A 25,776-nucleotide genomic window follows, 5' to 3' on the forward strand; every position below is an offset into this window, starting at 1 on the left:
GACAAGCTGAGCCGAGTTATTCCATCTGCTCTGAATGTGGGAGGATGGAGGCCAGAATGTGAAACCAGATCAGAGTGAAACATCTGGACTGTTGTGGTTCTTGAAAGATAGAACCTTCTTTCAATTGTAAAAATCCCTACGGGGATTTAATCAGCCTGCCTATGTAAACCGCTTTGAATAAAGTCTGAGGAGAAATCTGACGACCGAGAAAGGCGGTATATAAATACCTGTATTATTATTATTAGTATTATTAAAGAAGGAAGGCCCATAGCCAGGGAGACAGACCAGGGACAGACTGCACTTGCTCCCAGTGTGGAAGGGATTGTCACTCCTGAATTGGCCTTTTCAGCCACACTAGATGCTGTTCCAGAACCACCATTCAGAGCGCAATACCATAGTCTTTCGAGACTGAAGGTTGCCAACTACTAATTTAAACCCATTTGTCCTGGTCCTGTCCTCTGTGCAGAAAACAAATTCATTCCACTTTCCACTAATCAGTCCTTCAGATATTTATAGATTAACATGTTCCTCTTAACCATCTCTTTTCTAAATAAAATTCTTTAGCCTTTCTGCACAAGACAAGGTCTCTAGCCACTGTGTCACACATACCCCCTTTTACCTCCTCTGTGCTTGCTCCAGTTTTCAATGCCTCTCTCAATCTGTGGTGCCCAAAAACAGACACAATATTCCAGGTGGGTCTGACTAAAGCCAAGACAGGTTTTACAGTCACGTTACAGCTCTATTTAAGAAAAATCAAATTAAAGCCATGTGTGAAAACCCTACTAAGTATTTAATCTTAGATGAACTGTAAATTGCATACTCAGCGATACCAACAATTAGGAGTAGGCATTATTCTGAATTAACTGCAAGTCAAATCCACTTCAGCCAAAAAGTATCCAAATTATTTAGGATGTTAACATGCTTTTATCTGTTTTTAAATTATGTTTTTAATCTGTTTTAACCTGTTGTAAACCTCCTTGAGTCCCTTTGGGGAGAAAGGCGGGGTAAAAATGATGATGATGATGATGATGATGATTAAGTAACACGTTACAGGTGCAATCCTATGAGATGTAGGAAGAAAATATTTGAAGGTGCCATGCAAATTGTGTTGTTTTGATACTGACCCAACACACTTTGAGCCACTGGTTCTTTATCAAAGACATATTTCCACTCCTTTTATAAGAGACAGGTTATGCTCTAAGTCTGTTTTCTGGTCAGATAAACCTGTCTCATGAAAGGACAAATCTTGGTCCCTGATTAAGAGCTGTGGCTTTAAACACATTGGATACATTCATTTTCAACAGCACCCAATGCTGTAGCTAGAGGGGTTGCAGTGGTAGCAATTACACCAGGCTGCCTGGGGGTAACAGCCTGGCCACCAACCTGCGCAACTGCCTCCCCCAATTGCTATTCCTGCCTCTTGCAAAAAGTGCCAGAAAAAAACAGCACTCTTTACAAGAGGGGCAGCAGGGATCTGAGGCTGCAATCCTATCCACACTTTCCTGGGAGTAAGCCCCATTGATTTTAATGAGATTAACTTCTGGGTAGACAATGTATAGGATTGGGTCAGTCTCTGGCTGCTTGCTCCCCTTGTTCCAGGGGCTATGGGGTCAAGCAGGAAGAGCCTGGGGGTGGAGGCAGTGGAGTAAGGGGAGCAAGCAGCCACAGACCCCAAACTCTGCTCACCCCCCTCTTGGGAGGTGAGCAGGAGGAATGCTGGGGGTGGGGAGGTGGCAATTTTTTTATTTTTCATTTTTTTAAAAAACAGAGGGTGTGACATCACAGCCAGAAGTTACTTCACTTCTGGGTATGACAAGGGGTGTATCATGTTTAACACAATTTGCCTGGGGCTCCAGGGTGACTAGTTATGCCACTGATAGCACCTTTGGACAGATTTTTTTTTCTGGACTGCAATCCTATATGCACACTTGCTTAGGAAGAAGTCCCACTGAAAACAGTAGGATTTGCTTCCAAAGAAAACACACACAAGCTTGGGCTGCATGGAGACGCCACACAGGGTCTTCTATCTCCCTGCCTGACTCTTGGAGCCCAAGCTTATGCGTGTCTACTCAGAAGTAAGTCCCATTAGAGTCAATGGCCCTTACTCCCAGGTAAGTGTGCGCAGGCTTGCGTGTCTACTCAGAAGTAAGTCCCACTAGAGTCAATGGCCCTTACTCCCAGGTAAGTGTGCGCAGGCTTGCATGTCTACTCAGAAGTAAGCCCCATTAGAGTCAATGACCCTTCCAGGCTTGCAGCCTTCAAGCGCCCTTCCCTTCCCTGCTGACGCCACGCGGGGCGCGTGCAGATGAAGAGGCACTGCGGAAACCCAGGAACTCTCCCCGGGAAGGGCGGAGCTTGCAGGAAGCACGAGCGCTGCCTCTCTCTGCGCACGCGCGGGCTTTGAAGCGGCCTCGCCCTGTCCAAGTCGCTGCGATCTCGCACACTTCCTGCTCGGCCCTTCTTCCTCCTCCCTGGGGGAAGCGCAGGCGCAGAAAGGCGCAGCCCTCCCCCTCCCCTCCCGTCTCCCATGGTGCCGCGCGCGGTGAAGAAGCGTCGGTCGCGGGCTGGAGGCATTTTGTGTCCTGGATATCGGCGGAGCGCGAGGGGAGCGAGCGAGGCAGAGGCAAACAAGATGGCGGCGGCCGAGTGAGGCGCCAGTTGGCGGCGGCTTCTCCGCCCCTCCGCGGCCCCCGGCAGGGCGCTGAGCGCGAGGGGAGCGCGTGCCTGTGGGGGACGCCGCCTTCCAGCCGGCGCGGCCTGGTGCGAGCGCGAGGAGCGAGCGGGGACCGGAGCCCTCCCCCTGCCCCTCGACGCGCGGGCGCAGCCCCCGCCCGCCAGCCATGGCGAGCAGCAGCGGCTCCAAGGCCGAGTTCATCGTCGGGGGCAAATACAAGCTGGTGCGCAAGATCGGCTCCGGCTCTTTCGGGGACATCTACCTGGCCATCAACATCACCAACGGGGAGGTAAGCGCCCCGGGCGCCCCTCCGCCCGCGCCGCAGCCTCCCTGCCGTCCGGCGCCTCCCGCACCAGGCTCCGACTGCCCTCCTGTCGCTGCTGCTGTCGGAGCGCTTCCCGTGTTCTGCCAACGCAGCGGGGATCCGGTGTGCACCTGCGGGCAGGGCAGCAGCGCTCAGCCTGCCTCCTCCTTGCACCAGGGAAAGAGCGCTCCCGTGGTCAACAGAGCACTGGCGTTTTAAGCGTGTGTGTAGCAGCAAAGGCAGTGCATTTCTTGTGGCTCTGCAGTGAGGAGACTGCAGTGGCTTCATAAATGCCCCCCCACCCCAGTATATTTGATACAGTTCTGCAGCTGTGGGAAAGCTGCGTGTGCGTATTTCTGTTTAATAAGACTTTTGCTTGTCTAGTCACTGGTGTGGACGGGGGGGATTCTTCTTTGCGGAGGGGGGTAGAGAACCCCCCCTTTCTACGTTCTTCTTCTTGCTTTACAGAGGGGGGAGTAGAGAATCCCAAAACTATGTTCAGTAGAAATATTTCACCCAAGCTCTTTCTGCACTCTGTGGCTCTTCGTTGAAGCATCCAAACATTCTTTGTGGGAATGGATGTTAGTAGCCTGATGGCTGCAAATAATCCACTCGCAAGTTGTCACTGTGTTTGCAGAGCCTGTCACTTTGTAGGGTGTTTTCTCTTGGAAGTGTTTCTCTTGTCCTCTGTGGCTGAATGAGGAGATCCTCTTGCTCAGTAGGATCTCTGACCCATGTCCCCTCTCCAATGCAGGAAGTGGCTGTGAAGTTGGAGTCACAGAAGGCCAGGCATCCCCAGCTGCTATATGAAAGTAAACTATACAAGATTCTGCAAGGGGGAGTTGGCATTCCTCACATACGGTAAGCATTATTCCTCATGGGAGACAGAATACTTAGCTGTTTTTCTCCCAAAGGATCCAGCCTATTTTGTTTTTTTTCTCTGTGATAGAGGAAGTATGTGCTATGTTACCAGAAATGAGTCTTGTGTGTCACAATAAACTGCATCCAGGAAAATACCTCGACGGATCCTTTTCTGCCTGCTCCTTGTTCCCTTTCCCGAGCTCCTAAACTCTCTAATTCTTGTTAAGGCAATTGTAGTTGTTGGTTGCTCAGGCTGAGAACTGGGATGTACCAGTGGAAATGGCTGCTCTCTTTTGTGTTTTTGTTCCAACATGTCTTCCTTCTCAGCTCAGAAAATGGCGGATGTCAGTACTTAAACCTTCCCCATCATCTACTGAGATGTGGGACATGTTTCTTTCACCTCTCTTTTCCTCTCCCATTTTGTTTAGCATCAGCATTGTACTAGGAACGATTGGGACTTCTGAGAACTGGAGAGAGGAGGGAAGATGGGTGTAAGCCCCTTTTTGCTGTTGACAACACATGTGTCACAGAGCTCTATAATTACACACTACTGTTTAAAGCAGTTTTTTTTACTTGTTAGAAAATAATAATTTTCTGGAACTTCACTGCGAGGCATAATTGAGAAGTGTCCGATCTGGTATTGGAGAAATTTGCTGCCTGGGCAGGAAAGTAAATAGAGGGTCAGTCTTTGTCTCTCTCATCATAGAAATAATAAATGCCATTTTTAAAAAAACTTTGTACAAAGACTTGATTTAGTACATTTGTTTCTATAAATGACTCTCTGCTAGTGCCTAAAAGTTTTTTTGTTATGAATAATGTTATCTTTACTGTACAGCTATTGTACAGCAATGATTTGGGTCTGAATTCCTCCATTTCTCTTGTACATGTGGGCCTATAAGGTGTATTTAGTACTTGTCAGATGTATTGTCTGAGTTTGAGTTTTCAAACAACTTTAAATGCAGTCCAAGTTCTAAGTTCCCCTTATGTGTAAGCAGAGAACAGACATTAGTGAAGTGCTTCTTTTGTATGTCCTGATTAAATTCTAAGTAAAAAACTTGACTGTCTTCTTCTAGTAGGCTAGTAAGAACCATGGATACCTTAGTCGTGAGAGATGTCAGCTGCTTAAAGGTTATAAATTACATAGACCATGTTGTTTCTGTAAACTACGTAGACAGTGTTCTGTTGTGACAAACTAAATCCCTTACAAAAGTGCTTAATGACACACTTGCATGAAGCAATTTCCACTGCAGTTCCCTTCCACTGCAGTTCAGTTACATTGCATAATTATGGGGATAAATTGCATCCATTAGACAAAACAGTTTTTATTTACTAATTTTGATAACAGAAATTCTGTTCAGGCCAGTGCTTAAAAAAGGAAATGTAATTGAAGTTTTAGAAATAAGTTTTATTCTTGTGCAGCTGTTGAAATATGCTGTTGGATTGTATGAAATTGCTTGTCTATCTTAGTTCAATTTTTTTTGAGCATAGACTTAAATGTTGCGTGCATTGTACTTTTCATTTTATGAAAATTGACAGAAATACACTTTTTAAAAAAAGAACAAAACTTTGATGGAATGAACTAAAAGAATGTTCTCAGAAAATGCTGAGTGAACATAAGCTACCCAATTACACCAACTTATGTAATGTAATCAGAACCAATCTTCATAAGTAAAGTAAATGAAATTGGTTTGATAGACTGTCAGAATATGTGATATGTTCTGCTTTAGAGAAACAAAAAACTTGAATGACATCTAAGCATAAAATAAGATGCTTGTGCTATGAATGAAAACTAATAAAAATTACTTGCGTGCCTATAAGGTATTCACTATTCTTGCTCTTATCGTATTGTCTAACTTTGATTTTTTAATCTAAATCTTAAATGCTCTTTGAATGGCTGTTGCTAATGGTGTTCTTTCAGAAGAACACCAGTGAACAGTTACTAAAAACAACATTGTGTTGGGGTGAAGAGGGATGGTTTCTCTTCCCCAGTTAAAGAGAAGCAGCACTTGAAAAAGTGCCTCATGTGCCACTTGAAAAAGTGAAATGCAAAAACATTGTTAAAGTTTATTGTATTGTGGCATGACCAATTGAAATGGGTTTTCATACTAATGGCTTGGTCTGTGATTTGATTAAATTATGGTTAGCATTAAGTCTGATCTGGCATGGTATTAGAACTAGAGTTTAGCTTGCATATTTTTCTTGCATGCCCAGTGCAGCATTGTCTTTAAACCAGTGGTTCCAAGACTTCTTAGCACCATTACATCTTAAAATGGCACTCTGTTTGGACCCACCTAACTTAAAAAAAGTTTCACCTTACCAGCTGCTGAAGCATCTGTTTTTATCCTTTTTGCTATGCTGGTGGTGGGGAAAACCTTTGGGAGTATTTGTTGACCTTCACATTCATTGGATCAGGACCATTCTGGTGGCCTTGGGTTCCCCTTTGCCTGGCCTTTGATAGGAGCTGAGGTATGTTTGCCCACTTGTGGGTAAACACACACGTGACTCAGTTTTGCTTTCCATAGTGCTTGATACGTTTTCCTTTTCAGCTTAGATGGGGGAATTCCTTGAGTGTGTTTTGGGGTATGCATTCATTGGAGTGGGACTGTTCTGGTGGTGTTGCATTTCTCTTGTCCTGCCCTTCAAAGTGGACTGAGGCATGTTTACATACTCATAAGTAAATGCGATGTACAGCTCAGTTTCCATAGGGCTCAATACATTTTTTGTCAGATTGTCAGTTTCATGACCCACCAACAATCAGGTTAGAACCCACAGTTTGGGAAACACAGCTTTACTATTTCTATAAAAACCTTATAAAGCCTCTACAATTCACCTTTAGAGTGCAAGTGATGACAGTACTGACGTAGTTCTCTGAGGTTAATGTTCGTAAATAAGTGATGCACTAAATTATGAAAATTAAATTCTTATCTTTGGCTGGATTGTGTTGAATTGTGGTGATGCAGTCTCCTGGAGAGGATATTTTTGAAGGTGGCAACAACAGGAACTTGCTGCTTTTTTATTTGTTGCTATTCTTCATTGTTCTTTCAGTCTTTAGTCACTGTTAGTCCAATGTGCCTGTGAATACTGTATTAGTTACAAGGGAGCAATGATGAGAAACAGATCACGTTTTCATCTCCTGTTTGTGGGCTTCCTGGAGGCAACTGGTGGGCCTTTGTAGGAAACAGTCTGCTAGTGTAGATGGGCCTTTGGCTCCTTTTTTGTAGTCTTGCATAGAGAAATATTCAAACTTGTTTTGTGCTACAGGATTGAATAACTCTGGGTGTCAAACTCATTTCATGTAGTGGGCTGAATAGCATTCATGGTGCCTACTGAGGACCAAGTGTGGCGTCATCAAGCAGGAAGTGAAGTCATTAAGCAGATGATGGCCAGATATAGGCACTTTGTTCTCACATAGAAACTCATGAGCTGCAAATGGCAAAAGAGAAAATATGCAAATCTTGTTCAAGATATCAAGATATGGGAGAGCCCAATTATCACACTGGGAGAGCCCAATTATAATGTGGGCCGGATAAATTGCTTCCGGGGGGCAACATCTGGTCTGTGGGCCTTATGCATGACACTCATGGGTTAGCTTTTCCAGAATCCTGTGTAAGTTACTGGGCAAATGAATTATTGATTTCTTGAACTGTGTAATCAAAGTATGAGGCCAGATCACTTCTGAAGAATTAATATTGTTAAACATCATTGATGGCTTTAAACAGTTTTTTGGCAGTAGACTTGTTAGAATGTTGTACTACAGTTTGATTCTGTATGGTTTTTATTGTAAAAAATAGCATGTTGGTTCATTGCAGTTAGTTTGAAAATTAGTAATCGAAGGCAGCATTAAAATTGTATTATATAGTAGTTGGGTTCTGGATACCAGTCTCTGTTAATTGTGGGTGGCTGTTTTGGTCTATTTAATTAGAAGAAAGAGACTAGAATTCACAATAGAATAATTCCTTTTTTAGGACCAACCAAAAAATAGCAAAACAGTAAGCCTTTGAGCCTCAAACATCTTTGGGCAGATGGCAAACAAAAGGAGGAGGACGTACTGTAGAAACTTCAACATTCTGCTGTTTCTAAAATCTAAAGAGGAAGTTTGGTAGTAGTTGTGCAGACTTGTGTCAATCTCTGAAAGGTATGAGACAATTTCAACACCCACCCAAGTTTAGACAAAGGAAGAACAACTTGTTGGGGACCTCCCCCTTTTTCTGATAATATGAAGACTGCAAGCTAGGACAGTCCAAACTTTAGTGCTTACTTGAAACTTGTTTTCCCTTTACAAGGCAGCTGAACATGCTGCTTCCAGTGTGTTCATTACAAGCCAGTATCCAAGGTGCTTCACAGTGATCTCTCTGCATGAAGTGTCCCTCTCTTTCTGAAAGCTTTCCTGTAAATTGCTTTTAATATTCAGAATAGTTCTGGGGACTCTCTCCAGCAGGGCATAAGGAGTTTTTTTTGGGGGGGGGGAGGTGGTTTTGTATGTGTGCTTAAGGGATTCTTTGTAGCTTAGTTTCTTTTTTAAGGTTATCATATGTATTAGTACTTGGATTCAATCATAAGAAATAGAACTACAGTTATTTACAACTGCTCAGAACAATCATTTTTCACTTGGAGCATATACTCGTTTAGTATACAGAACTACAAAGTTTAAAGAAACATCTGGTTTAGTAGCCTCATAGTTTTTGAACAATCACATACAAAGGTAATGTAGGAGGCATATTTCTTGATTGGAATGTAATAGTCTTAGTTAATAGAGCCTGAAATTCAACTGCCTCTGAAACGGATGCTTAAAAATAACTTGATTGACTATTTCAGAAATGGAATTCTCTGTCTGTGATTCATCCTCTTGCAACAAACCTTAGTTGTTAACATGTTGGGTAAGATACGAGATGGAACAATTATGCATGTAGGTGCCATAGGCTAATCTGATTGATATGGCATACTTTACACTGTCCTTTCCTAGCTCAGTTTAAGGTGGAGTTGAATTTTGTGTCTACATACAACCCCCCCCCCCCATCCCCTAGTTCCTCATTTAAGGTACTAAGATCTATGTGGTAGGTAGTATCTGCATCATTCATGTATGATTAGTAATTCTGGTGTTGATGAATTTAAGTGCCATCATTTATTGTCAGCATCTCAATGTGAAGGCAGTAAGAGTTGTTGAGAAGGGGTGGAGACTTGTCATTCAACTTTTTCTCTCTGTAGTTGGATAGAGCTTCATTCTCATCCTCAAAAAGCTCACTGTGTGTTCCTTTATTTACTGCCTGTGCTTCTGTTAATCTTTGGCAGATGAATGAAGGTTGTTCACGACTTGTCAATGTTGCTTTTTTAATGAAATATTAAAATTGTGAAGGAAAATATTAAAACTAGCTACACTAGAATGAAAAGAGTGCCTTGGAGTCCATTCTAGCAGCTGTTACTGGGTAGTATGGTTATGCAAGCAGTACATAAACAAATGATGCAACTTCATAATTTCCAATTAGATTTGTCAGATAGAATTCTGAACTTGGATTGTCATAAAGCAACTTAATTTGTAGCCATTGTCCCATGTAGCAAAGCATTTCACTGTAATTTAACACTGAATTGTGTTTAATACAGACGTTCCCCTACTTATGTACTGTCAACTTACAAATGTTCAAGGTATGAATGTAGCTGATTTTACCACAAGGAGCCCTAAAGGACTCTAATGCATTCACTACTGTCTGGGGAAATTATCTGGTGATTCCTTGATTAGCTCACCAACACAAAGCTTCCTGCCTTTAAGAGACCCCTTAAAAGGGCTGCTTGGAACTGTTTATTACTGAGAATTGTGATGGACTTAAGAACAATAAAAGCAGACAGGTGGAACCTAACCTGTTTGTAAGTATGGGAGCTTCTGTATCCAAGAAGGCCAGGAGATACTTAGAAGGTTGTTATAAGAACTTCTCAAGTTCTTAATTCAGTTATTGGGCATTGGTATCAAATGTTGATTTGATGACCAGGGTCTTTGATTATTTTTTTCCATTTCTGGTCATTACAGATGTGAAGTGTATAGAAATTCATGGTTTGGTAAAAAGTGCAACATGCTATTGCCACAGTCCAGGAGCTGCCTTCAGGAAGGGATGCATTATTCCTCTCTCCCCTTACCTGAGTGCTCAGGGCAATGCATTTCTAATGAGCTGTACACTTGATTTAATGGAAGTTATGTAGGCAATTTGACCTTAATTTTCACAGCTCCTGATGTGGTTTTTTTTTGGAGGGGGGAGTGAGGAGTAGTATTACATGTCTGCCTTACCTGTTTTCTGTGATGAAACTTGAGGCAATGTACACATGATCACAGGTAACTCCTCATTCACCTTAATTCATTTTAAATAAAAATGTAAACAGTCAAACTTGACATAAACAGCTCCTTGTTTATGAACCAGTTTCCTCCTTGTTATTGTGTGTTATGTTTAACTATGAAGATATTTAACTACGAGGAAAATCATTGTAAGCGAGCTGACAGGTACATCTGGGATTGTGGCTGCATATTTTATCAGCACACAGTGGTGCAGGGCATGCAGTGGCTGATGTGCAGCATGCGTCTAATCCAGTTTGCACTACCCCCCATGCCTGTATTGCAGTTACCAGGAAGCATTTGGCAATGTGAACCTAGGGCTATGCTAGTGAACATTACTGAAGCATAACAGTGGTTTAATTGTGCAACTACTTGTGTTAGAGAGCTCTTTTTCTTTGGAGGAAGGATTGTGTTTGAGCTTGTGGGAACATGATAAAACTGGAGTGGCATCTAAGCTTACCTGTTAAGACTTCAAGAATTACTTGAAACCTAAGTAAACTTATGCTATTTTAATTCAGCCTGTCTGGTTCATCACAGTGGTCTTTAAACATTCATTGGGGTCCCTTGAATACATTTTAGGGTGACTAGCCTTTTCAGTGCCCCATGTAGAATTGTGAACTATGTGTTGTTTATATTGGAATTTTTTTTAGTCAGCATTTGGACTTTTCTGCTTTATACTTGTTAGATATGTGCCGAAGATGTGAATGTTGTTTAGTTCACTTTCTCTATAAAATGCTTTTTTTTTTTGCTTTTTGTACTCTCAAATTGTGATGCATACAGTAGCAATATATCTACCTGACTTATACTTTACTGCATTTTATGTTTAAGGCATTATTTAACCATTGATAATGAATTAAATTAGGTAAAAAGCTGCTTGCATATCATTCCCCTCTTCAGATACACTAAGGCTTGTGTGAACATTTCCAGAACTTGAAAAGTATCATGGTCCCCTGGGTTACTGCTGTTTGTGAAGGCTGGCTTTAGAATATCAATTGACTCTGTCTTGTGGCTTTAATCTTTAGCACTAATTGTCTACTGTGACTTGTGCCTGTTTGTAAACGTCTGTGGAATTGCAGGAAATAATAACGGCATCTCATCAGCTTGTAAGAGTCAAGGTTACAAAATCAAAAAAGGTTATAATTTATCACTTTTTTTGTCATTGTATATATAACTTTTCCCCTGGGGGCTGGGGATAAGAATAGGCCCTCAGTTTGGCTGTACTTTTCATAAGAGGTGACTAAACAGCCACCGGGTAGATGGGACTCAGCCTGGGAAGGCAGCTCATCTGAGAGAAGGAAAACTCTGATCCCAAACCTCCACTGCCTATATATATGAATTTGCAAATGTAATTTTACTTTACCTTTCTGGGATTTAAAATTATTCACGTAGTTTAAGATTATTGATAACAGTTCAAAATGGGGTGTGTGGGTGCCAGGTTAACCACATGGACTTCAGAAACTTATTTTAGGACTGTGAATTGCATGGTGATTCTTCCAATTTAATGACAGACTAATGCTGAAAGCAGTACAATATATGTCTGTAGAATACATGTCATACAAATGGCACTGAACGGCATAGCAGTAGTGAAAATTCTCCAATTTTGAGTTTGTTTGCAGTAGGCATGTCACAAACTCAAAGATGAATGTCCCCAGTACTGCTATGCAGTCATAAACTTACCAGTTCTGTTTATGATTCACAGACTAAAGGTGTAGGGCATTCTTGATCCTTGTTTTATTTATCATGTTTGTCTAGTTCAGGGGTGTCCAAAGTTTTTGGCAGGAGGCCACATCATCTCTTTGACACTGTTTTGGGGGCCGGGGGAAAAAAAGTATTAAATTACATTTAAAATTTGAACACATTTACATAAGTATACATAAATGAATATATTAAAGATGAACTTATATGAATGAATGAAGGTCTTGCAATAGCTCAAGGCCTATAAAAGGCCTTGCACAAAACAAGACTGGCCTTTCCTTTGCTGCCGCTACTGCATCACAGACGTGAAACAGCAAACAGTGGAGGAAGTCCTCATCCCACAGCTCACACAAGAGGTCAAACAATCGCTGTCACGCTGAGAGCAGTTGTGTCGGACCAGTGCGGGCTGCAACAAATCTCTGGAGGGCCAGAGGCTCATTGGAGACTGGGGGCTTCCTGAGGGCCACATTGAGACGCCTCGAGGGCCGCATGTGGCCCCAGGGCCGGGGTGTGGACACTCCTGGTCTAGCTCATGAATATTCTCCTTAATTGGACATAATCAAACTACTTGGCATCCTCTGTCTAGAAATGTAACATTTTCTGTAAATTTGAAGCAATGGAAAAAGCATTTTCCCCCTGTTATTAGAGGGAACTTAGGAAAAAATGAAATAAGTGTAATACTTCCTTTCCTCTTGGGTACAAACTTGCTTTAAGAAGACAAAAAGTATTTTTATTAACACAACTGTACTATTAAATTTAAAAGTAAAACTACTTCAGTTTTATTCAGTTATTACTAATATACCCAGTATTAGTGATGGAGCAGCAAGCTCTTGCTTCCTGTTAACATTCATTTAGTCTTTTCTAGCATTCAGGCTACATGCCTGCTTGTCTCACTATAAGCTTGCTAGCTTATAGTGTTTGATAAAAGGAAGACACGTATAGTACTTTGTGTACTATCCATGGACAAAGTTGACTGTTGGGTTTAGATGCATGATTCTGAGCATAGATCTGTTTTTCATATGCTCTAAGAAGAGGAGGCCTTAAGGCAGGAGATTTGAGAACTGTGCCAGAATTGAAATTATGAAATACTTGTAGCCTGTCCTTGTAGCTATTGGAAAACATCTCGCGTTAAAGTGGTTTGTTCATTCAAAAAGTTTTTATTAATGTTTCCCAGTTCTTCTCTTGGAAAACTGGAATAAGGAATGGAGTGATGGGGGAGAGATTGGGCAACCTTAACATCTCAGCTTCCAACTAGGTGTAATCAGTGTGGTCTGCACTCTTTTGTCCTATGATTTTTGGTGGTAAAAGTGAGGGTACATCAGTCTTGCAAAACTGCCCTCTATACTCAAAGTCCTATTCATAATGGAAAATGCTACATAGGTGGAATTTGTTACTTGCAAGATAGTTATTTATCTGGAAGTACTTCATGTTTAATTCTAAGAACCGGGGCTAGAAAACTCCAGGTATCTGCTTGCCTAGACTTGCCAGAATTGTTGGCATTGGCTAGTTTGGAATGTATTTTCAGTGTCTTGAAATCTTCTACCTGTGGTACCAGCCTCCTGGTATATTTTGGACACCTCATTACTTCCTCAAGCCCATTTGCCAGGTTCAGATGTTGTCGTCCCCCCTCTCCTGACTATGCATGTTAGCTTGTTGAATCTTTTTCTCATGGTTATGTATATAATCCAGGTGTTGTACAGTACTAGGCTCCTAATTACACTGTTTGTTCCCTTTTTGATTGTGGTGTTATGGCATAAGTGTATAATGTTGCTTGATTTTGTAACCACTTTATTACCCCCCCATGGCTCGATGGTGTGTGTTTTTGTGCTTTGCTTTGTTTTTAATGTGTTGTAATACATTGTACTTTTTATTATAGAGCTTTGCGAGCTGCCTTGGGCATTTGCTTCAGCATGGGGAAGACGGGGTATAAATTTTTTCAAATAAAAACAAATTTTGTAGGTATTTTAGCCCCCTATACACTGAGACTGGTCCTTCGGCATCAAAAGAAGCTGTAAAATGGATGACAGTGCCATAATCTGACCTAAAGACCCAAAATTTGATCTTCCATAACTGTTTGACTTGATGTTTTTACTCATTTTAAATACTTTGTCAGTATTGCTTTTAGGTATAATGTACTGAGTGCATCTTATTAATCACTTAATGCAGTCTCATGTTGCAAATGGAAAGCATCTTGACTGTTAAAGTAGGAGAAAAAAACTAGTGTGTTTTTGACTTTCTGACATAGTCAGTGTGGGATGGTAGTGATAAGAATATATTTATAAGTATTACTATTCAAAGCGGTTTGCATTGCAAAAGAAATTTAGAAAAATGTTCCCCAGGCTTGAAGGGTCATGCAGTCTTGCCTTAAAAAAAAAAAGAAAAGGGGAGAACAATCACTAGCAGGACTGTAAACTCAGTCGTATACAGGGGTGTCTCCGTGTCCGCAGCTGGAAGTGACATTTCAAATGCCTTATAAGGCATGGGAAAGCGGTGGGAGGGCTTCCCTGGGCCTCCCCATGCCTTGGAAGACATTAAAAAGTCAGTTCCAGTTTCCATGGAGAAACAGGAAGTAGCATTTTTTTTGCTGTTTTAACTTGCTCTGAGCCTGGCAGAGGCCATGGGCGGACACATTCAACCTCTACTAAGCTTGTATGATTCTCTGAAGGTGAGGGAACATAGCTGCCCTTGCCTCTGGGTGGGGGCGTAATGAGCCCTCCCTCACCCATGGTTAAATGAATCCATGGATATGGTGGCCCCCTGTATATACAGTCGCGGTGCCTTCTGCTAAATGTAAAAGAACCACCTCTTAAAAGAGCCTCTTAAAAGTTGCTTCTTTGTCCAGTTAGCATGCATTAAGTGGATTAATTAGAGTGGTGGATTTAGGTTTAGGAAGAATTGGATTCCTTCTAATTTCTGCTTGGCTGCGTAGTTTCCCAGTTGTCCTTAGGCCGGTCTTACAGATTAGGCCAATCTGCCTAATCTACCTAGCAAAGTTTTTGTGAGGATAAAGCAGAATAATCCAACACTGCACTGAACACTGCACTGCATTTATCTCTTTGAAGGAGTGAGATAAATGCCATTGGTATGTCATCAGTAAAAACATAAATATTGGCTGATTCAATTAAGCTTTTTTGAGTTGTCTAGTTAGCATGACCTACACTTACATTTGCCCTAGATAACCTTATGTTCTCTTTCTAATGACCTTGATCATATTATAGTCCTTGAGTTCTTACACTGGCCATGTGTAGAGGGCAGATTAAGGTAGTGCTGTTGATTTGTTTCTGAGAAGTGTTTGGTCCTAATTGTACTTGAGACTAACCCCCAAAGAACCTAATCCTGTGCTCAGTGGCGCGGCATATTTGCAGACCTCTCCACTGGGCTCCTGCCCATGCTAGTCCAGCACCGGCCAGTCACGCAGCCTCTGTGGCTCGGTGGTCTCATGGACCGCTGAACTGTGGCGCGGGGCCGGGGAGGCTGGCGGGGGGGCGGAGTGAGGGTGGGGAGGAGGGAGAGCGGGAGGTGTGCCGGGGAAGGCGGGTCCACGGAGCTCTGCTCCGCAGGATCCAAGTCACTTGTGGAGGACTCCGCGCCCATTGTGGGGCTGCTTACCTTACCTAGGGAAGGGGATAAAAGTCCCCTTCTCCTGAAGTGCCTCCCATGGTAGCTCGAATAGGGCTGAAAATCTCATGTGGTACACAACTTGCTTTTTGCACATCTTGCCATTGCCTTTTAAATTAGTAGAGATGGTAAGATCTTTGCTATGGTGAGTCCTTTAGAGCTTAATTTATTCTTCCAGGAAGTTGCTTGCCTTTTCTATTAAAAAATGAAAATGCTCTGATGTTCTTGATCAGGGGTCTCCAAACTTTTTGACCAGAGGGCCGCATCAAATATCTGGCACGGTGTTGGGGGCTGGAAAAAAAATTTAAATATAAATTAAAAAAAATTAGAGATGGAACTTAAATGAGTGAATGAATGAATGGGCTCATTCAATTTCTCTGGCCCTTAGAACACTCTCCAGACTCAACCAGAGCATATGATTTTTGGAAAAAAGCACTTTTCCCCTTGGTTGAAAGCAGCCCTATAGTATGTCTTCCCTGATGTCATTACTGTGTTGCATAATACTGCCATCATAATAGTCACAATTTTTTTTAATTCTCAAACATGTTGGAAGGTGATAGAAATGTCTGAAAACTATTGCATACCCACCTAGGGCAATTCTAGGAAGAGGTTTAATTGTGCATATGTTGCTTTTCAGGACTGTCCTATATGGGCAATAAAAGAGTATAGGACAGTATTACTTAATCTTATTGTTTTCTTATTGTTAGAGCAGGATTTGTTGAGGCTGCTGGCCATCTATGTTATGTCACTGGATTGTTAAAATAGTTGCCAACTGTTAGCCTTTAGGACAGAGACTGGGTTCAGATGCCTTACTAAAGCATGGTTTAATAATAGTTGTTTTACTTTTGCGGATGTCAAGCTCACACACTTCTTTCTGTGCATGAGGGTAGAACGTTTGCAACCTAGACCTAATGTAAACCAAGCCAGAATATGCCACTATGTACAATCCCAGCAAATTTCTAGTTTATTCTAACTATGTTTTGTGAATGCCAGGATATCAATTAGTTTGATATCCTGGCTTGTTAACTGTGGTTAGAATAAGCTAGGATATACTGGGATCGTACATAGTGGCAAAATCTGGCTCATTTTAAATTGGTTGTGGGTTGCAAATGTGTTTTCCTAAAAGGAGAGTGAGTGAAGCTCCACATTCATAATAGTAATGCTAAACCATATAATTTTTGTTCCTTTATCTGAACCCAGCTATTGTATTGTAAAGCAAAACTCAAAAATTGGATTTAATCAATTTAGGACATGAATTTTCCATATTTATAAAAATACATCTGCTAGATATGTTACAAATGAACTGAATTAAGAAGTGGTGGAAATATATTTTAGTTAAGGGTGCTAACAGTTTCTGGTTCTTTACAGGTGGTATGGTCAAGAGAAAGATTATAATGTTCTAGTCATGGATCTTCTTGGACCCAGCCTTGAGGATCTCTTCAACTTCTGTTCTCGCAGATTCACAATGAAAACAGTACTTATGTTAGCAGACCAGGTATGTGAATTTGCAAATGTGACACTAGGGGAAATTACAGTTCCTTAAAGTGCTGTTTGCATCATTCTTTCAAGTAGGTCAGACTGTACGAGTTGATATTACATGTACTCTAGTGAATATTTGACCCAGATAGAAGCAAAAAAAAGAGCAGTGATAATGGCAGATTACTTGGTATACAGTGTAAGATTAGCATTCAAGAAAATGGATGGTGGGGTTGTGCAAGCAGGTCTATTAAGATGCTCACCTCATATTTAGTCTTATTTGTGGTCTTAGGTTAAATTTTACAATAACAAGGGGGACAATAACAATAACAAGAAGGAAGCTACATCTAAATCTTTGGACAGGAGGGCAATCACAATAGTGTGGTTGTGAACATAAGAAGAGCCCCACTGGATCAGGCCAGAGGTCCATCTAGTCCAGCTTCCTGTATCTCACAGTGGCCCACAAGATGCCTCAGGGAGCATGCAGGACAACAAGATACTTTCATCCTTGCATCTGGCATTCTGAAATAGCTTACTTCTCAAACCAGGAGGTTGCATGTACCCATCATGGCTTGTAACCTATGATGGACCACTCCTTAAATATGTCCAGTCCCCTTTTAAAGGCATCTAGGCCAGGTACCATGACTATATCTTGAGGCAAGGAAGTTCCTCAGGTCAATTACATGCTGGGTAAAGAAATATTTTCTTTTGTCTGTTCTAATTCTCCCGACACTCAATTTTAGTGCATGTACCTTCCTTCTGGTGCTGTGTGAGAGAGAAAAGAACATCACCTTTTGACTCTATCTATCCCCTGCATAATCTTGTACGTCTCAATCATATCCCCCCTCATGCACCTTTTTCTAGACTGAAGAGCCTCAAACACTGTAGCCTTTCCTCATAAGGGAGGTGCCCCAGCCTACTCATCATTTTGGTCAGTCTTCTGTACCTTTTCCAGTTCCACCGTAACCTTTTTGAGATGTGGTGACCAAAACTGTATGCAGTATTCCAGATATGGCCATGCCATTGATTTATACAGTGGCATTATTGGTCGTTTTATTTTCAGTCCCTTTTTAATGATTCCGAGCATGAAATTGGTCTTCTTCACTGTTGAAACTTTCATTGAGCTGACTATCAGCGTCCAGAAATCTGTCTCATCACCTGTCACAGACAACTTGGAACCTATTAGCCAATATGTGGTTTTGATTTTTTCTTTTTGCTCCACTATGCATTACTTTATACTTAAATTACATTGAAATGCATCTGCCATTTTGCTGCCCATCCTCCCAGTTTGGAGAGATCCTTCTGGAGTTCTTCACAATCCTTTCTGGTTTTCATCACCTGGAAAAATTTAGTGTCATCTGCAAACTTGGCCATCTCACTGCTTGTCCATGTCTCCAGGTCACTCCACCGGGAAGAGGTAGTACCAAGATACTATCATTGTATCTCATAACTGATGAGTGATAATCTGAAGTCAAGAGAATTTGGGAATAGTAAAGGCAACATTCACAAGGACTTGCTATAGGGTTACATTTGTATGAAGATTCAAATGTAGCATGGGTGCATAATCCAAAGGCTTGCAAATGGTTGGATTTTTGTCTTTGGGCTAGTTTTTGTTGGGTTGTGCTGGAAATAATTTGTGCTGGCAGCTTTGAAGTGTCAAATTTTAGTTCTCCAATTCATCTTTCTCCAAATTTGTACCAGAAGGTATGGCTTGAGTGAACCATCTAAACCAGTATCGCATACCAAGATAAATCCTGGTTTAGAGGACTCACTCAAATCATAACTTGACATTATGAAATGGCAAAGCTAAGAAGACATTAAGTTGCACTCAAGAAGGGATAAGGGAACGTTATGAGCCCATTACTGGTTCCTGATCCTCCAAACCATTAATTGGAAAATTAAAAATGTAACATCTGAATTTTGCCACTGTTGTCTGTTCCAGAAATAAATTGGCACGCAACATTCTATTCTATCCCAATGGAACAACCCATACACTTGCAAACTTCTGTATCACTTGTTTACTCAGTACTCTGTTGTAGAGTTTTAGCAAAGTCATTTGGTATCATGTAACTATTTCAATGAAGATCTATGGTTCCTGGCATCTTGTAGGGAAATGGTCTTCAAGGAGCAAAAAAGAAAGTCTTAAGAGTGTTTAATTCTAGACCAGGGTGGGCAAACTTTCAACTTTAGGGATCTTGGACCTTTAACAATTATGTAAGAGAATATTAGCAGGTGCAGCTTGTCATCTTTGAGATGACTGGCTGCACCTGCTGAAATTCCCTCTTCTGTACAATTATTAAAGGTCCAAGATTCCTAAAGTTGAAAGTTTACCTGCCCTGGTCTAGACAAACAGTCGAGTAAAATCCTTATCTCTGCCCTGACTGCACAATGAATTGAAACGATAGCTTATCCTTACTTGAAGTGGCAGTGTGAATAGATGAACTTTTATTGTTCTAGTCAATGTGGGTATCGATTATTGCTCTTCAGAAACATAGTTTTGAGTGTACAGGGTTTAGATTTAGCATGCAGATATTTAGCCTTGTGGAGACTTATAGTGCAAGTATGACTAGCATTAAAAATCTATTTCTTTGGTAGATATTAAGCTCATGATGTCTAACTTTTCCCTTGGCTTTTCTCCTTTCCTGTCAAGTCAATAATATGAATGCTACTCATTGTGCATAATGAAGCCCTTTAAGCATTTTTAACCTGTTTATAGAGAAGCTCAGTACATTTGAGCTCTAGAATAAGATGGGCAACAAGTTTGTGGTGCATCCTCTTTTAAGAATATCAACTTCCAAAAAGCAGTTTGTTGATCTTATTGCCTATTTTGATATTACTTGCCAATAACTAGCTGTAGAATTGCTGCTTTGCTTAGTATTTGTTTTTTATGTTGTAGATACCTACCATACATGACTTTCTTAAATTCATACCTAAAATTGTTGTTGAAGCTTCTAAACTTTGACCATTTTTCTTCTGTTTACAGATGATCAGTAGAATTGAATATGTGCATACAAAGAATTTTATACACAGAGACATTAAACCAGATAACTTCCTAATGGGTATCGGGCGTCACTGTAATAAGGTTAGTTTAATACTTTTTGCATGACAGATGTCTCTGAAAATGGCAGTTCATGGAAATGCCGTGCAGCTTGAGTTAATTGCTTGTCATTGCTAAACATGTCAATTATTTGCTGGCATCTGTCAGTTATTTGCCAAGAGTTGGTAATTGTGGTCATACTGCTTAAATACTGAGGTGAGCTGTGGCCCCGACCTTTGGCTATGGAATTTAACTATGGAATTTAAGGATACAAATCAATAACAACAGACTCCTAATTGAGTACCCAAGCTCACTCTGTTCAATGATACTGTTAATTATTCAGAATCGATGAACGAAGTAGCACTACTTACCATCAACTGTAATTTCCTGATAATTAAATTTGTGCCATTATTATGGTTCCTCAACTACCAGATTACAGAGGTCTGAAAATTGGCTATAACAAATCCCTAGTGCGAGTATCTGCTTCTAGTAGTACAATAAGCCTGTGCTTTCTGTGCTTTCACAAGCTAGTGGAAGTTCAGAGTGCAGTTGAAGACACAGAGTAACAATCACAGATTTAACAGTAGTTTAACATTTTTTCTGTATTCTACATGTGGGCAGAAGGGGCTGATGCATTAATTTAGCTGGAGATGCATGTTTCCTTTGAAACTTTGTTGGAAAACATTTTTCTTTACTAGCTTGTGGGAGTAAAATTTGTTGAACTCTGCATTGAGCTCGGGCAGACAGGCAGCATTGGCAATGCATTAAGCATGCTGTTAAGAATTTCTATTTAAACTGCAGGACAAATGTATGATACTTTTATTGGAAGCAAGATTCCCACTTGGATGGTTCTTGGACCATCAATATTTACTCTTTAGATAATGCTAGCTATAAAATGTTTACCTTTGTTTGCCTGTATGAATGCCAACCTGGGGCCATTACTTCAGAACAAAAAAAACCTGATGAATTCTGTTTCTAAAGGAGTTCAGTGCACTACTTTAGAAAACACTTGGGGGGAGGGGAGAGGAGGAACTTGCAGCTGTCAAATTAAAAGGTAAAATATCCTCTTGTAATCTTGTTTCTGCTAATCTTCATTTATCTCTAAATTTCATACATTTCTAGCATTCTGTTTTCTTAATGCAGCCAAATTCTTAACTTCCTGGTAAGAACTGGGAGTGTAACTGGAACAGTTAAATCTGTTTAAGTGAGAGTTCTTTTCTCTTGGGAGTACCCTTTCTCTACATTCTTGACAGTCTTAATGGACTGGCATTGCAGGACCTTGTCTGTCTTTGACGTGGTAAAGTAACCTGGATAATTCTGTTGTGCTTTATTAGGTGACCGTGTTAATATCACGGTGGAAGATCTGAACTATAAATCCTGTTTGATTTCCAGAGAACCTTTAGTGTCAGTGCCAAATATTTAAACTGAAAACAGATACCCACTAATTAGCATCTCAATTGCTGGACATAGGAGGATAAAACATTTGGTTTAATCTGAGCAAAATTTAAAACAAATTTTGCTTCTTGTATAAACAGTAGCTCCTCTAAGAGTTTGATTTTAGATACAGTATACCGTTTTCTTCCTGTAGCTAATGTGCAGGTATATTTTTATCTTCTGTGCAATGTTATTTCACATACCAGTCGAAGAAGGGTAGGATGTCATGGTAATCTTGTTCTGGTAACTTTTTAAAAATTAAAAACTAACTTAAAATGTAGTAATTAAAATCGGAATGCTGAATTTTCAAATTTGTTCTTAATTTCATGTTTAGGAGTGATGTCACTCCTAGCATAAGATCATCTTTGAGCTCTGCTAGAATAAGCCCTGCATGCTTGTGAAACTGAACTTAAGGTGACTAAATGCCTTCTACCTCTTCCTTACTGAAGATTTACTTCCTACATGTCTCTTGGGGGAAGGGCAGTTGTTTGGGCCAAAGATACTTTTCTACATCAAAAGTCCAAATTTCCTTTAAAGCCAACTCTTACTATTGTTTTCCCTGTTCAAGGCAGTGCCATTTTGAAGTGGCTCATGTTCAAAATTTTACCTTGCCACATCTTCCAAATTTTTCCTTATATTATCTTTTCTGGAAAACTGTAGTGCTTGGTGGAAGAAGGATGGCATTTGGCTACCCTATTCTTTCTCTAACGCCTCGGTGTTGCCTGTCTGCGCCAGCCATTGTTGCAATGTAAGCAATACTGTTTGATGCACTGCCACCCTCTATTGTTTGTTCAGTGTTTAGAATCTCCAGTGGGGAAGAGGAAAAGAAGCATGACTGTTAGTACTTCTCAGGACCCATCTTTCTCAGGATTAAACCAGGTCTGAAACTGTCTCCTATTCCAACCTCAATCCCAAACTCATATGCTTTTTTGTTTTGTTTCGGAAAATATGTAGACTTGCAAAAGCACCTTATGTTGGCATTATTCAGACATACTTGGCAAACATGTAACATTGCTAAGACATTTTCCTTGCGGCGTTTGCTTAAACAATAAGATTCTTTTTCTTTCCATTTTCAGTACAAATAAGGTTAGCTATGTGCTGTGTTCATTCTTGAGAAGTAGACCTATTTTCTAAAATGCAGTATTAAAGTAAAATATTCTGTGAAGGCGCAAGTATGCCAGTTAAATGTGCATGGTCTGTTTGGATGTAGGGGTTCTTGTTAAGATTTGTCACCCTGTTCTATCGCAATGCAGTTTATATTTGGAAAAGTTCATTCCAGGTGCGGTCATAACCCTACTATAGTTCTTCCTGATATGTTCATAGCTTTGATGTTTTATCTTAAATGTAAAATGAGGACTATATTTTGTAACTGTTTCTGGTGGTGCACTTAAAACTTGAGCACAGGTCAGGAAAAGCTTTTCAAAATGTTGTTCCATCCCAGCTAATAGACAAAAGTTAAAGACATACTTTTTTCACTTGCCTACTAAGACTGAACCTTATTCTCTAGAGCAAAAAGAACAGCTTTGGAATTGCAATATTTCAATGTAAAATGCCTGTTCTGGGCTTAATATTATCATGTGGTTTAAATGGTCCATAACTAAGAAATATCGATCTAGTTTGCCGCTTCCCATTGTAAACACTGAGTACTGTGCCATCTACAAAGTCATAACTTCCCTTTCTTAAAGGAGCTTTGGACTTCTTCTGCCAAAATTTTTGGAGCTAGAGAGAGGAATTTCATTTCAGAGGCAAAGTTCCTGTGTTAGGTGCCTTGACTCCCAACATGCAAATATCACTTCTAATATGCATAGACCTGCACTAAGCGGAAAATGTCTCCTGCAGCTTAATCAACTTGGCTTACTCCCTTGCTTTGATTACTTTCTTTTTCATTAGAGGGATAGGCTTTGCAAGGTTGAGAGTAGAGAAGTATTTATTACTGTAGAAGAGGGAATTCAGTAAGAACAACTCTCTCTCCCTCTATCCTTTTCTTACAGGTGCCTTTCTTTGCTATTGGATGAGATTTTTCATGAATGGTTAAGACTAGGTATTTTCATTCTCAGTTTGCATACTGAATGATCTACAAAGCACAGTTCCTAATCCTTGCGGCTACTACATATACCTAATTAAGGAATTTGCATGGGAGCAGTGCCAAGTAGATTATTACTAAAGAAACATGCAATAAATGAGGTGCTGTGTGAACAGGAGGTGTTCTATTGGAACAACTCCTTACGTTTTTAACTGGAGTGACATTTTGATTTGGTCTAGGTCTTACTTCCTATTGCGTTTATCAGTAGCATAGTGGAAATTATTGGTAATAGATTTGATTTTCGTAATTATAGATCTCTGAAGACTTCATTTTGCTATCTTTCAAATGGCAGCATCTGAATAAGTTTTAATGAGGTAGGTGAAGTTGTAGTGTATTTAAACCTAGGGCTAGTAAGAGATCATAAGATCAAAGCCTTCCTAGATTTCTATGGAGATTACATGGCGTAGCAGAGTCATTCTTCCAGAGGCATAGTCATATTAGTTTGCAGCAATTGTGGACCTGGCCTTAGTGCATCCTGGGAGCACAGGACCACAAAATGCCACCCCCTGCCCAAAAAACAGAGCTTCTGGTTTTCTGTGAAAACTGGAAGTGCTGTTTTTTGGTATTTTGAAGGCCTCAGGCCTTCTGGGGAGGCCATGGGCAACCTCCTTGGTCCTTAAAAAGCCTTCTAAGTCCTCAAACAGGCCTGAAAAAGAAAAAAATGTCAGCGGGGAAAGGGTTGAAGTGCTGCTCCCCACCCCCAGGGTGCTGCCCAGGACATTTGCCCCTCCAGGTACACCAATGTTCTTAGCAGCAAAAAACAAGCTTTTGTGGATTATAGTCCATTTCATTAAATGCTCTGTGATCAATGTTCATTCTGTGCTCTTTAGCTTCTATCATCTGTTTGATGGATGGTTAGAGAACTTCCACTTGCATCCACCGAAGCAATTCCACTTGACTTTAAATGCCATGCTCCTTATTCTTGAGTGTAACTTCACTGTGGTAACCATTGAATTTGCCAGGCTTCTTATCACTGTATATCTGTAAAATATGACTGAGTTGAATATTTTTTAAAAACCACACTCTTAATAGCAATATAATTACTTAGCTGGTGTTGTGTTTTTTTAGAAGAACAGTTTTTACTTTGTTCTGTGGTTCACTTTGTGCTTAATGTCTGTCACAGTTAGGGTAGCTGGTGTGACACTGCTGGTGTACACCAGGGTAGCTGGTGTAATTACTGCTAAATGCAGTGATGTGAATTAGAACATTTCCCATTTCTAAAAATATTTATTTTATGAAATGATCTAACAGCCATCTATATAGTATTGGGCAAACTAGGCAATTACAAAATTGTAGCTAACTTCTCAGGTGCTTATCCCAAGGTAGTCTGTGTGCACGTGGGTTAGACATGAGCATAACTAATAAAAAGGGTGAAGTGTAATAAGCCTATAAGGATAGCTTATTACACTTCACCATCTTTGGCTGCAATCCTAACCCAACTTTCCAGCACTCACATAAGGACAACGCAGCTCCTAGGTAAGGGAACAAGCATTGCCTTACCTTGAGGAGGCCTCCATGACTGCCCCCCAACTGCAGGATGAAGCACATGCCCCACTATCACAGCTATGCCAGTGCTAGAAAGTTGGTTAGGATTGCGCCCTTTATTAGTTTTGCTCATGTCTGGGGTTTGTAAGAAGAACTAAGCTTTAGCAAAACAGAACATACTTCAAGCAGTTCTGAATCAATTTGGCTCAGTCTGAACTGGAACTAATATGAATGAAAGTGTTCTCTGTATAGTTTTCTTAGTAAGGGAGTTAAATTTTGAAATTGATGAATGGATAACAGCGGTGTAACATGCGCAGATCTTGGAGCTAAAATTTCATTGTATCAGTGGTATCTTTTTTTTGCTTTAAATTTTAAAAAGTAAGTTGTATATTAAACTTTTACAAATTCTACAAGTGTTCCATTAAAAATAATTGCCTCAAAGGTTTACATTTGTTTGCATATAACATTTAAGCCGCATGGAATGTAATAGGGTGTACTTTTCCAGTTTTGTTCATTAAATACATGTCTAGTGTGCCTATTTAGATTTAGATCTGGTCTAGATCTGGTCTATTTAGATCTATTTAGATCTGGTCAGCCTATTTAGGGCATCAAAACATTTTCTGGAAGACTTTTCTATTCATAATTTTCCAGAAGACTCACGTCACTGATTAGACATAGCTAAGCTGATCCATTTTGTAAGCCTTTTCTGTAGAAGTGGAATTAAATGTTTGTAGAAGTTTATGGAACTGTAGTAATCTGGAACATAAGACATTACAGCCTTATCTTGATGTAG

The 25,776-nt window shown here is 40.5% G+C and overlaps 1 protein-coding gene across 4 annotated transcripts in view; it reads left to right on the plus strand.

The window, feature by feature from the left end:
- The first annotated feature begins 2,416 nt into the window (after window positions 1-2,416).
- CSNK1A1 (casein kinase 1 alpha 1) overlaps window positions 2,417-25,776 on the plus strand; it is a 42,598-nt gene continuing 19,238 nt past the window's right edge. For 2 of the 4 annotated variants that reach the window (XM_066613925.1, XM_066613927.1), the window contains exons 1-5: window positions 2,418-2,963; window positions 3,733-3,839; window positions 16,837-16,963; window positions 19,928-20,026; window positions 22,211-22,294. In XM_066613925.1, coding sequence (XP_066470022.1) covers window positions 2,841-2,963; window positions 3,733-3,839; window positions 16,837-16,963; window positions 19,928-20,026; window positions 22,211-22,294 — 540 coding nt within the window. In that variant the 5' untranslated portion in view covers window positions 2,418-2,840. Of the gene's footprint in view, window positions 2,964-3,732; window positions 3,840-16,836; window positions 16,964-19,927; window positions 20,027-22,210; window positions 22,295-25,776 lie in introns of all 4 variants that reach the window. The other 2 variants (XM_066613926.1, XM_066613928.1) reach the window with 2 other exon arrangements.

This window comes from Tiliqua scincoides, chromosome 2 (genome assembly GCF_035046505.1).
Source record: "Tiliqua scincoides isolate rTilSci1 chromosome 2, rTilSci1.hap2, whole genome shotgun sequence".
NCBI classification, from domain to species: Eukaryota; Metazoa; Chordata; class Lepidosauria; order Squamata; family Scincidae; genus Tiliqua; species Tiliqua scincoides.